Source organism: Chaetura pelagica, unplaced genomic scaffold (assembly GCF_000747805.2).
Source record: "Chaetura pelagica isolate M959 unplaced genomic scaffold, ChaPel_1.0 scaffold708, whole genome shotgun sequence".
NCBI classification, from domain to species: Eukaryota; Metazoa; Chordata; class Aves; order Apodiformes; family Apodidae; genus Chaetura; species Chaetura pelagica.
Window position 1 is genome coordinate 455,530 of NW_009954405.1, and position 12,527 is coordinate 468,056.

At 39.8% G+C, this 12,527-nt stretch overlaps 1 protein-coding gene across 1 annotated transcript in view; it reads left to right on the forward strand.

The window, feature by feature from the left end:
* The window catches only part of LOC104394609 (chromosome unknown open reading frame, human C1orf198), a 13,258-nt gene extending 5,076 nt beyond the window's left edge, over window positions 1–8,182 (forward strand). The window contains exons 2-4 of the mRNA XM_010004224.1: window positions 4,488–5,039; window positions 6,973–7,068; window positions 8,095–8,182. Of these exons, the coding sequence (XP_010002526.1) occupies window positions 4,494–5,039; window positions 6,973–7,029 (603 nt within the window). The 5' untranslated portion in view covers window positions 4,488–4,493 and the 3' untranslated portion in view covers window positions 7,030–7,068; window positions 8,095–8,182. The remainder of the gene's footprint in view (window positions 1–4,487; window positions 5,040–6,972; window positions 7,069–8,094) is intronic.
* Window positions 8,183–12,527: the final 4,345 nt, after the last annotated feature.

Sequence of the window (12,527 nt, forward strand, 5' to 3'; positions counted from 1 at the left end):
TTGTCGTCATCTTGTTTTTAATATAGACTTATGAACTGAGACCTGATTTTATACAGTATTACAAAATCACCACGTTGGTAGTGTGTGGTGCCTCTCTTTTAGAATGCACTGTTTCCCATGAGCATGTAGGGCTATTATTACAATTTGGTGGATTATCCCTGCCTTCAGACTAAAGTTAGGTCTACATTTTTAACCCAATAAATAAAATTCCTAAATACCTAGATGTAGTATTTTTAAGGAAAGCTAGAAATGCAACTTTGATTTTTAATATTAGTTTTATTTGTTAGACAGAAAGATGATCCAAGACTTAGGCATCCTTTATTTTAATTCTTGCAGTGGTTTGGGACCAGAGGTATAAGACAGAGAGGAAAACAGACTTCGAGGTTTGCTCTGCCTCAAAATACTACTTCGTGTGTGCTTTCACATGTACTCTCTCTCTCCCCCCCGGTTTTTAAAATGTTGAGCATAACTTGCTTTTGCAATATCTTGAAAATACAGTTGCTGTTTATAGCTTTTATTTGAATTCTGATAACTTCTAGAAATTGAAGATAGGACAGTACTGGCCTGTCTGTAAACCCTCAAGGCTTTCTGGGCTGAGCAGTTCCCAGAAATACAATTTGGACAAATGGTAGGAAAAGTAAAGTAATTTTATTTTGTTCCTCAGATGGGGAGTTAAAGTACAGAAAACGCAGCTTGTTCAAACTCATACAAAATTTGTGAAAGCAGCTGGAGATTGAAACCTGAAACCTTTAGAATCCCTGTGTCTAAATGACAATTCACTTTTGACCATCAAATCTTACCACAATGTTCAGCGTTTGCTTCCCCAGGGTGGCAGCTCGGGGGGTGGCACAAGCAGCTCTGCTGCTCAGGTGGGCAGCACAGCTCACGGCGGCTCCGCCTCAGCCCCAGGAGAGCAAAGATGCTGTTTGGCCCCCTTTTTGGCCTTCCTGCTGCCTTAGGCTTGACTGGGGCCAGGAGAGATGTGCATCCAGATATTCTCATGGCTGGCAAACCTAAAGGAAAAGGAAATGCTTCTTTGGAGGGTAACTGTCTCTTAAATGTCGTTTCCTTCCCTCTCCCGCTGACCCAATCAATTGCCAGTGTGCATTTTGATGTAAGAAATTGAGAGAACACTAATTAAACTCACATTACTAGCGTCTAGTGACTCATCAGAACACACAGTATTACTCATGACTTGGATGTCAGCATGGTGTGTTTCACACATGGGTCTTCTCTGTCTATACTTGAAATTATCTCCCTACTTACACTGCTACTCTGCTTATTTATTGGTTGGTTTGTTTGTTGGTTTGGTTTTTTGTTTTTGTTTGTGGGTTGGTTTTTTTTTTGGGGGGGAGGGGTTGTGTTTATAGTATTTTATTGCTAATTTGTGACTCAAAAGATACTGCAAATTAATAATTCAGATGTCCTAAGTAACCTTGCAATTCAAATAGAAGCACTATATATTTCAAGAAAAACGGAATAACTTGTGACTGTGTCACAGAAATTCTTGGCTGCTCAAACTACATGCTAGAAGCAGAATTATACATCTGACCTCTCAGGGCTGCATTTACATCATGCTGAGATGCAATGCTTTCAGAACCTGTCAGGGTAGTCTTGTCATCCTTGCCTTCCTTGGGGAAGAAAGCAAACGCCTGAAGTATTTTCATTCAGATTATTCCATGTCAAGTTATTAACTGCTTGATCTCCAGAGCATCCTATTGCACAAATATGCAATCTCAAATGTTGGATGTTCCTGTCTTCTGAAATGGCAAGGTGTACCCCAAGGTCTCTGTTGTTAAAAGACAAGAGGGCAGCCTCTCCAGAACATGCCTCCATGAACCGGTTGGAAAGGTACAGCTGTCTGAAGTTGTGCTGCAGTGCCATGCACTTCTCTACAGTAGCAGTGATCTGCTGCTTCCAAACCAGACCTCTGAGCTGGTATTTGGACCCATAGGAAGGAACATAAAACATGACCACAGGCAGGGGCTTTTGCTCCATAGCATAAGAACTTCCCAACAGGCCTGGCTTTGCTTGTCTATCTTGCTGTTGTTGAAAGGCAAAGCCATCTTACTAGTTTTCCTTTTTCTAATTTTTGTTCTAATAGACCCTCTTCCCTTCCATCACTGTTCTTTCTGGATCGTAGAATCGTAGAATGTTGGGGGTTGGAAGGGACCTCTGGAGAACCCCCCTGCCCAGAGCAGGATCACCTAGGGCAGGTCACACAGAAACACATCCAGACAGGTCTTGAAACTCTCCAGAGAAGGAGACTCTACAAACTACAAAAATCTGTTGTGGTGGATCAGGAGCTGTGATGGCCCCTCTGCCTCTGGGCACTGACTTTCCCCCTGTCTTGGGCTGGTGGGTGAGGGAATCATTTTACTGATACTGACTGACTTCTGTGGTGCCCTATAGCCACTGTCATCTCCAGTGTGAGCCCTGGGGTGGGCTACTCAGAAGAAAGAAGAGTGTTGAATGATAGAAATTAGTACTGGTTTAATTCCCATGTGACAAGGTATTTAAGTCTTCCAAGATAGCAAAAAAAAAATATTAAATCCATCCCCCTCCCCTTGAATACTGGGGAAGTGCAGGTCTATTTTGTATTGTGCTGTGGGTTCTTTAAGCTGGGGTTTTATCAGTTTTGAAGTCTTAAAGCATCTTAAGTTCAGCGTGGTAAATCTCTATTAGGGAGTATTGCCAAATGAGCTTAGAAAAATAAATCCCTACATTTTAATATAGGGAATGGCAGTCACTCTAAATAATCCTAGGCACCATTGCATCTATAGTTTGTTTACAGAGAATTTATCTAAGGAAAATATCCCATTCTTTAAATTATGATTTTTGTTTTAAATAAACTAAAATTGAAGCACTAAGCTTTTTTCTTGGTTGTTTGTTTGTTGTTTTTTTTTGCAGACAGGGTGGGGTGTTGAGCTGTTTGGCAGGAGTTTGCTGTATCCTTGCACTCACCTTATTCCAGCTGAGCAATAATTGCTTAGGGCTTGTTTATGTTCTGCATCTTTTGATAACACAGTATATTCTTAATGAAAACACAGAACTTGGTGCTTCCCTGCCTATAACCTTGGAAAAATATATACTGTATCAATTTTTTTAGAAAGGTCAGATATTAGCCTGTGAATCAATTTATATGTAGTCAGCTGCTGACTGTTAAAAAAAAAAAAAAAGGTTCATAAATAATCAGTTGCTGAGTTAACATTTGCACTTTGATGAGAAGTTTCTGAATATTAAATACTAGACGTGAGACCTGATAGATCTAGAATCTCTTTGAACTTGACATGCACAATAATGTAGGACTTGAGATCAAACACTCCTAGTGAAAATGATATGCAACTAGGACTCGTTTTAGACTCAGGCCCATAGATGCTATTGTGGTTTTATTCAGGAAAGGCCAGGTATTCATGTAGAATGGTGAAAACATCATGAATCTGTGAGGAACTTCAAAAGTGTCAGTTACCCATGCCTGTAGCAAAAGCTAGAATTCGAAATGTCCTCTGAATTTTTTCAAAACTAATCAGGCCCATAAGGTAACAGTGTAGCTGTTAACAGTAAATGCAAATTTAATTTTATTTTTTGCATTGTTTGTTCCATTTTACAAACAGAAATCTAGACAATGAGTTGTTCTTTATCTGGTACTTGCTATGATGCTGTGCTCAGAAATTCAGAAAGGCTTACGCCTCAGAGTGAAATAAGGCTTAACTGTTACTAGGCTAAAGTGTGTCCAGCTAGTTGGCAATTAAGATTTTTTGAAGTAGTGGTAAGTAAAATTAGCATTTTGAAGGACAGCTTGCTTTTGGGTGGTTTTTGCAAGATCTGTATCATGCTTTAACTATGGTCACTTGCTTCCCTGACCAGAGTTAGGTCTCAGAAACGAGTAGAGCTATCTGCACTGCAAGTGAAAGCAAAGCAAGGCTCTGGAATAAGGAAAGAACTGGTCCTTCCAGAGTTGTTTCTCTTCCTTCAGTGGGACATTAGAATTTTAAAACCCGCTTGTCTATGTATACTCATTACATCTAATCTTTTATCTTGGAAGTAAATGGCGTTGTAACATGTTGCCAAATATTTCAAAGACTATAATGGAAGATTGTCTCTTAAACTACACTGTAGAGCTTTTTTATTTTTATTTTAATGCAAAATATCTGTGGCTTTCAAAATGCATCTACAACTGTTCTACTGTTTTAGTGCCACTATTACAATGTTTTAGTGCTGTCCACTGCTGTCTTGGATGACACTGGGTGACTTGACTACAATTACATTATCTGACTGCAGCAGTTTGCTTGCAGTTCAGACTTTTCAGAATTATTTGTATGTAGCTACATAAGAGAAAGTAAGTTGTTTTGCTGGGGTTTCTACTGTCTGGGAATTGCTTAGCCATGGGTAAAGGTATTATATTATTATATACATAAAGATCAGAAGTTCATAACTGTGTCTTTGTGAAGGGCTTTGAAATACTCTTCTTCTTTAACCCTGAACAGAGTCAGATGGAGTTCAGCGTTGCATCTCTGTCCATACAAGAACAAAGTGGTGCCCAGTTGCAAAATGAACAGAGGCAGCCCATTAAAGCAACACCTGGTGTCCCAGTCCCTAAATCTTCTCAGGCCAGTAAGAACCCTGGCTCTGATGGGTTGATAGCATCCAGAAAGGAAGAGGAGTCCTCTTTCTGGAAGATAAATGCGGAGCGCTCCAAGTTTGAAGGAGACAAGTCTGAATTCCAGTCCCTGACTCCCAGCCAGATCAAGTCAATGGAGAAAGGAGAGAAACCTCTTCCCTCTTTTTACAGACAAGAGTCTATTCCAAAAGAGATGGCAAAAGCTGAGAAGCCCAACATAACTAAACCAGAGAAGTCTGTTGCCCCCAGCCTACCTTCTGTATCACTCGAATGGGAGAAACCTCGACCCACTCAACTCCCTGTTAGTTCTCTAGATGACTTCCTTCTTCCTGACCCACCACAGGACCTGGCATCTTCTAGGACAAACAAAGAAGATATTGATGGTACTATACTTACAGATCCACAAACGCCTGGACAGGTAAGGGCTGCTATATCCAGTGTCCTTAGATTTAAAAACTGTATAGCACATTCAAATCTAGCAAGGCCACTCTGCAAGTTTAGGGACTCCATAAAGCATTAAGCTGTAGGTAAGCTTGACGGCTTTTTATTCTGCAGATTTAAACTCCATGTAACCAATGTGTTAACTGCTATTGTTTGTTTCAATCAGTTGTTTTTTAATGTAGTAAAGTGCATAGGATAAAGGCATCGTTTGAGTACAATGCCAGAAACACTGACATGTCATCCAGTGGCTGACAGCAAGCTACGTAACAGCTTGGGGTAAAGAGCTTGCTGTATCAAGTAAAAGAGTTTTGGTTTTGCTTGTGGGTTTGTTGTGTTTGTTTGTAGTTTTTTTCTTGAAACATCAAAACACGTAATGGAAAAAGTTTTTTAGCTTGAAAAGTAGATAAACTAGAGTCTAGGGTACTTCACTGGTATCCTTAGTGAATGGCAGACTAGTTTCTGAGCTGTTTTAAGTGGTAGCCCCACAGCAACTTCCCAGTGCTTTGTCCTGGACAGCATGACTGCTTTCAAATATATTTTTTCTTAAAGTCCAAAATGAAATGAGCTTCCAGAATTAGCCTTCACAATGTTGTTTTTTTTTTAAATAAAAAAACCCAAACAACCCAACAACAAGAAATAACCTTCAGCAGCTAAATAGCCAATTGAAGTTATTTAAAAAGCAGATGCCAATCTGTGAGAAAAGAAAGGGAACAGCAGGATATGATATGGTGAGGGAAAGAAAAGGAAGAGATCTGGAGCCTGAAAACCCTGCAGTAGAGGAATAGTTCTTCAAACAGAGCTGTGCAGTTCTGTTGGGAGTGTGTAGCATCACCCTGGCATAAGCCTGACATATTACTAAACACCTTAAGCATGTTACACAGCTTTTTCTCTACCGTATTTTCCCAACAGTGATTGTTTAAATTCTGAACAAGATGATATAAGGTCAGAAATATGCAGGATGCGGTAAATCCTTGCAAGAGAAGTGGCAGCACTTGAGAGAACAATACTTGAGCCACTTTGGTATTTGGAGTGTTTTGTTTTTTTCTGAAGCTGAAACATAATTATTCTTCAGCTGTTTTGCTACAAATTGTGAGCACGGTAGTCCTTTAGTTTTGGTTAAAGGTTTTATCATGTTTTCCTACAGGTTAATGTTTTGCTGCAGCTTTAATTTTTTTGGTGAATATATTCTAGCTAACTGAAATAGTGTGAGAAGCCTGATTTTTCTCTCTATGGAGAAACAATCCTCACATGTCAAGATGTTAACAAAGCAGCAGAGAAGACAGTATGATAGGATTTTCTGATTCCTTTTTTCTCTGGATTATCTTCCCTGTCCTGGGGACGAGAGCCATTCTCTAGGAGGAGAATTCAGAGACTCAGCTGTGTCCCTTGAGTAGTCTTCCTGAACACTATAATTACCTTAAATGTCATGGCTAAAAGTGCAGCACTGCAGGAATAAGTATGTTCTGGTTAATATAGTAAATAAATTGTCAACAAAGTTTAGACTGTAGTTTTCTGGAAACAACTGGCTGTAGTTGCAACAGGCAATCCATTGAACTAGTGATGCTTACCTTCTGTGTTTGGTTCTCTGCAGTTCCCACTCAGCTTTAAAAATTGATCTTTATTAATTTTTCCATGGGAAAAACCCCAACATTTGACCTGCAGACCACTACAAGAATTTGACTTTTATTTGGAATTGCCGTTTTGCTCACTGTGAGCATGTCCAGCATTTTCTGGTATATGTTCTTAGGGATCCTAGAGCAAGGTGAAGAACTGGAATACTGGCAGGCAGCATTTTAATAACTTCCTTCTGTAGACAGGCAGTCAAGCAGTGGGTTTTTAATACCATCATTAGCAACCACATCTTACTTTTTTTTTCACTTTTTTTTTTTTCCTTTTCTCTTTCCTTGCAGACTAGTACAAGCAATGTTATCTTGAAGACTGGCTTTGATTTTCTAGACAACTGGTAAAAAATACTTCAAATAGATCAAACCAATTTTGGGGAAGGAGTGGAACATCTTTCTCCTTGTATGTTAATTTACTAGCATTTGTGTCTTTTTCTAGATGTAACTTTCAAACTCTTAAATGTTGCCTTTGTATAAACTTTTGTAATACCATGTGTTTTTGTTTTTTAAACAGTGATAGAAGTGTGGTTTCATTTGGATATTTTTAAATATGTTAAAATTTTTAGTAGCTACTGTATGAAGAGGATGGGAGAAGTCACCATACACATGTTAAAGAAAAACAAATGAGAGTCTCCATATCCTAGAAATGGAACCTGCAGGACCAGATTCCTGTTTTCAACTGAAACCTTCCTAGTATGCAAATAATTCCATACTTCAGATAACTAAAAAAAACAAAACAGTATAAAAAACAAGCATACAGAAGAATTCAATTGATTTCTATGGTCCATTTAGTTTGAAAGTAACTTTTGTAACACATATTTGAAAACGCTTTTCTTCTGAAGAGGGCAAAGGCATTGCCAAAACAATGGATCCATAGAAGCACTGTTTGTACCCTACAAATCTGCTAAAATAACATTAAAAATGTAAGAAAAATGACCTGGGGAAATGACAGATGTTTCTGGTCTTTGGATTAAAGACTTGAGAGTGGATGGAGGGGAATGGGACAACACCTAATGAATGGGAGAAACTGTCTTCAGGGAACACAGGCATAGTGATTTCACAGCCTCCTTACTAGAGCATAACTCTTCATAATAGTAGTGCTGGAAGTACAGCACTGGGAATTGCTGGAGTGTAGATTACCTTTGTGTCAGGAAACCACTACATGTATGGGAGGTCATAGCAGTATAAGGCTTCTTTGTTTTTTAAGCAGCTTATTGTCTCAAGGACTCGGCGACTTTGGTGCTTTTTCCTCCTTGTGGGTACATTCTCTTAAATGTTCAACATCTGGGTTACATTTGTTCCTGAGGTGCAGAGCTAGTACAAGCAATGTTATCTTGAAGACTGGCTTTGATTTTCTAGACAACTGGTAAAAAATACTTCAAATAGATCAAACCAATTTTGGGGAAGGAGTGGAACATCTTTCTCCTTGTATGTTAATTTACTAGCATTTGTGTCTTTTTCTAGATGTAACTTTCAAACTCTTAAATGTTGCCTTTGTATAAACTTTTGTAATACCATGTGTTTTTGTTTTTTAAACAGTGATAGAAGTGTGGTTTCATTTGGATATTTTTAAATATGTTAAAATTTTTAGTAGCTACTGTATGAAGAGGATGGGAGAAGTCACCATACACATGTTAAAGAAAAACAAATGAGAGTCTCCATATCCTAGAAATGGAACCTGCAGGACCAGATTCCTGTTTTCAACTGAAACCTTCCTAGTATGCAAATAATTCCATACTTCAGATAACTAAAAAAAACAAAACAGTATAAAAAACAAGCATACAGAAGAATTCAATTGATTTCTATGGTCCATTTAGTTTGAAAGTAACTTTTGTAACACATATTTGAAAACGCTTTTCTTCTGAAGAGGGCAAAGGCATTGCCAAAACAATGGATCCATAGAAGCACTGTTTGTACCCTACAAATCTGCTAAAATAACATTAAAAATGTAAGAAAAATGACCTGGGGAAATGACAGATGTTTCTGGTCTTTGGATTAAAGACTTGAGAGTGGATGGAGGGGAATGGGACAACACCTAATGAATGGGAGAAACTGTCTTCAGGGAACACAGGCATAGTGATTTCACAGCCTCCTTACTAGAGCATAACTCTTCATAATAGTAGTGCTGGAAGTACAGCACTGGGAATTGCTGGAGTGTAGATTACCTTTGTGTCAGGAAACCACTACATGTATGGGAGGTCATAGCAGTATAAGGCTTCTTTGTTTTTTAAGCAGCTTATTGTCTCAAGGACTCGGCGACTTTGGTGCTTTTTCCTCCTTGTGGGTACATTCTCTTAAATGTTCAACATCTGGGTTACATTTGTTCCTGAGGTGCAGAGAGGCATCTCAAGGTGGCCCTCGGCAGACTTGTCTCCAGTTCTGCTTTGGAATGATCTTTGGTGTTTAAAATGTAGAGAACAAGACTAGCTGTTTTTTGAATCTGTTGTCTCTGAAATGCAGCATGATTTACACACTGACTCTCACTGTGTTTACCTCACCTTGAAGCCTTAATTCCCCCTACGCACAGCCAGTGACTGGTCTGCTCCAATGCCAAAGGTTTGACCTTTCCCTTTGCCTCAGCAATAGTCCCATAGCATTTGTTTGGGGTAGAAGGCAAAACACAGGGCTCTAATAGGTCTAATGGGTCCCAGCCAAGGCTATAAGAAGGTCATCATCTCCTAGACCATAATTGTGCTAGGCTTCTCATGGATTAGCACTTGATATTTGCTTCAGTGCCAGGGGCAGTTAAATGTGCAGAATTGGATGCTGCAGGATTTTCTTCTGCCTGTTACAGGAAGAGTTTGAGAAGTCCTGGAAGAATCCTTGCCTCTTAATTGGTGTACAGCTTGCTCTGAACAAGCAGAGGATGCTGATAGAGCACTAAAACTTACTTGCTGATCAAGGAAAATGCTTGAGTAGGTACTTCCTTCCCCCCTCAAAAGAAAAATAGAATCACCAAGCCCCAAACCTCCGGTTTTTCTAGCGTTTTCTTAAAAGTTTTCTTAGCTAAAGCAGAGTATAAGTAATGGTGTAGCCATATTTATAGACTTCTTAAAGCTTCTTTACATGCTTCCTGAGATGTACAAACTCCTGTAATTTGTGGATATTGGCTCTGGATTCAGCAGTTCAAAAAATACTTGTTTCTACCAGCCTGGACTTTTCTGCTGGGTCTTTTTAGCTGACCTTTTTTAGCACTTGCCACAAGCATCTGGCACTATGATAGCTTAAAACAACTTTAGCACAAATTCTTTAGGTATATAATTAGTATTGACTTGGACCTTCTTTTCAAAGCTGACAAGTGTTAACCCTGGGGTTTACAGTGAATCTAATTTTCTTTACATTCAGCTCCTGAAAAAGTTATAAATCCAACATGAAGATGTACATTCTAATCTTCCTTTGATACAGAGAGATCTGAAAGTGAAGTCTCCTGCTGTTGAGCAGTGTTATTTTAAAACTCTGCTAAATACCTTAAAGTTTCTTAGGGAAGAACCTGGGCTGCCTGTCTCTTCCATCGGCAAACTCAACCCTAATACACATTGGGACCAGCTGGTAGAACATGCTGCAGAACTTTTTACTTATCCTGGTAGGTTTTTCTTGTGCTTTGACAAGAGTTGATGCTCCTTCTTTCTTGAATATGTTTTTATTAAACATTCTTACAAAAAAAAATAATTGTACTTGGTCACATTTTATATTAACGATGTTTTAATAAAGTCACTTTAAATAGAACATTTAAGGCTTTTGTGCTGCTTTATGTATTATCCTTTATCCTCTGCTTTCCTCAGTGCCACTGCAGTGGTTTGGGGCATCTTGAATCTGCCAGAGAGGCAGCCAAGTGGATGGGGGAGAGAATCAGAAGGGTAAAAGGCCAAGAGTTCAGGAGTTGAGGTAAAGGCAGGTTTAATAGGCAAAGGAAAAGCCACGCATGCAATCAAAGCAAAATGAGGAATTAATTCATAACTTCCCATCAATGGGCTCAGTGTACTTGCTCCAAATGACCAGAACTGGTACTGACAAACTTTCAGGCAGTTTTCCTGTCAGTGGGTGGTTATGTATGGATTTACAAAGCATATCACAAGGAGGAAGATGCTAACAGAGGTCACTGGTTAGTCTCACTTTCTGCCTTTTATCTCATGCAGCAAGTTCTTGAAGTATAAGAGAATCAAACATGCAGCTACAAGGATAGTTTTTCTTCTGTGTGCCCACGTCCAGAATGTATTTTGAAAAACAAACTCAATTTGGTTTACACTTGAACTGAATTTCTACTGACAACTAAAAAGGCATTTGAAGAAGAACTTGCTTGGAGAAACTTGACAGCCAAGTAAGGGGTGGTATTCTAACTATATTTAGTTAAGATCTGGCCTACACACAGTTTGCTTCAATCTTGTTTAAGCTCTGTCTTAACTTCTAAAAGTCCTTTCTAATAAAGGCAAATTCACAGCATCTGGGTCTCATGCCTGAGTGAAGATTTGTAAAGGCAGAGTAGAAAACAGGCTGGGGCTGCCTGCTGAAGGACAGTCTTCAGTTTTTTTATGGATGACTTGAGTCACGGTTGCTGAGGTTCAGACAGCACAGAGCTGCCTTTGAGGTCAGGGCTGTGGGTGCTGGAGAAGCACCCAGCAGGCAGAGTCCCATTCATCACTCAGCAACAGCATCCCCCAAAGAGCTCACAAGTCACATCCCAGAGATAGAAACCTGATTTCATAGGCATTATCCAGACAGGCCCCTGGGCTTTGCTCTCTTGAGTTTGCCTGTGACCTGCTTGAATCAGTATGTTCTTGTTACGGTGAGGACAGACCTGTAATTTGGCTGTCCTGCATTTGTGAGTTAGTGCCAGTGAAAGCCTTTACAGAGCAGGTAAGCCAGGCAATCCTGATTCTTCTCAACAGGACACTTTCTACAGTTCTGCTGAAAAATCTCTACTATTGTCCCCTTTTCACAAGTGGACTGTATCTCTCAGCACATAATATAACCAAGTAGTTCACAATGAAGATCTACATTTAATCTGATCTCCCACCATCCAGAAAGCCCTGACACCACCCTCTAGAGTCAATGTGAGGTGAGAGATGATGGCAAGACTTGCATCCCTAATCCAGCAGTTCCCCAGTGGTACTGAGCTGCACCCAAAGGATGCTGATCTAAGGCCAAGTTTATTCCATTCTAATGGAGTAGAGGAAGAAATCTCACAATTAGCTCATCCCTTGTCTTTCAACGGACCCTCTGTTCCCTAAGATCTTCTTCCTAGGGGCATTGCTCCTTCCTGTGCTCCTCCTTGCTGTTCAAGTTGAAGATGCCAAGGGACAGGCCACAGCTCATCCTGCTCCTTGCCAGCAGCCTGGTTTTCTTGCCAGGACAAGGGCACGTGTTTGCATAGTGAAGGTACCTTCCCTTAGGGCAGCTGCTGAGGTGTGCAACTGCACGTTGCCCCTGAGCCAGGCTTGCCTGAAGCCTGGCAGCCATCTCTCTACCCACTTTCAGCCCAGCACATTACTTTTAAAGCTGTTTTTTTTCTTTTAATTTTTATTTTATTATTATTATTAAGCATCACCATGGATTTTACTCTGAAAGTCTTCTGGGGCAAAAGATTCCATTAGGCAACCTCTAAATCACAGCATTTATCAGCTCTGCTGCCTAATGGCTGCAAAACTTGGACCTCATACAGGACCAAGATACAGGGCTAAATGCCCTTGGCAGGTCAGGATTGTACTGGGCTGCCAACAAGTCAAAAGCCATGTAGCTACCCTGAAAATAGCTTACTGCAGTTTTCCTGTAATGCTTGTCTCCAAACAGAATGAGGGAATTAAAACAGAAAAAAAAAAAAAAAAAAAAAAAGGGGAGAAAAGGGA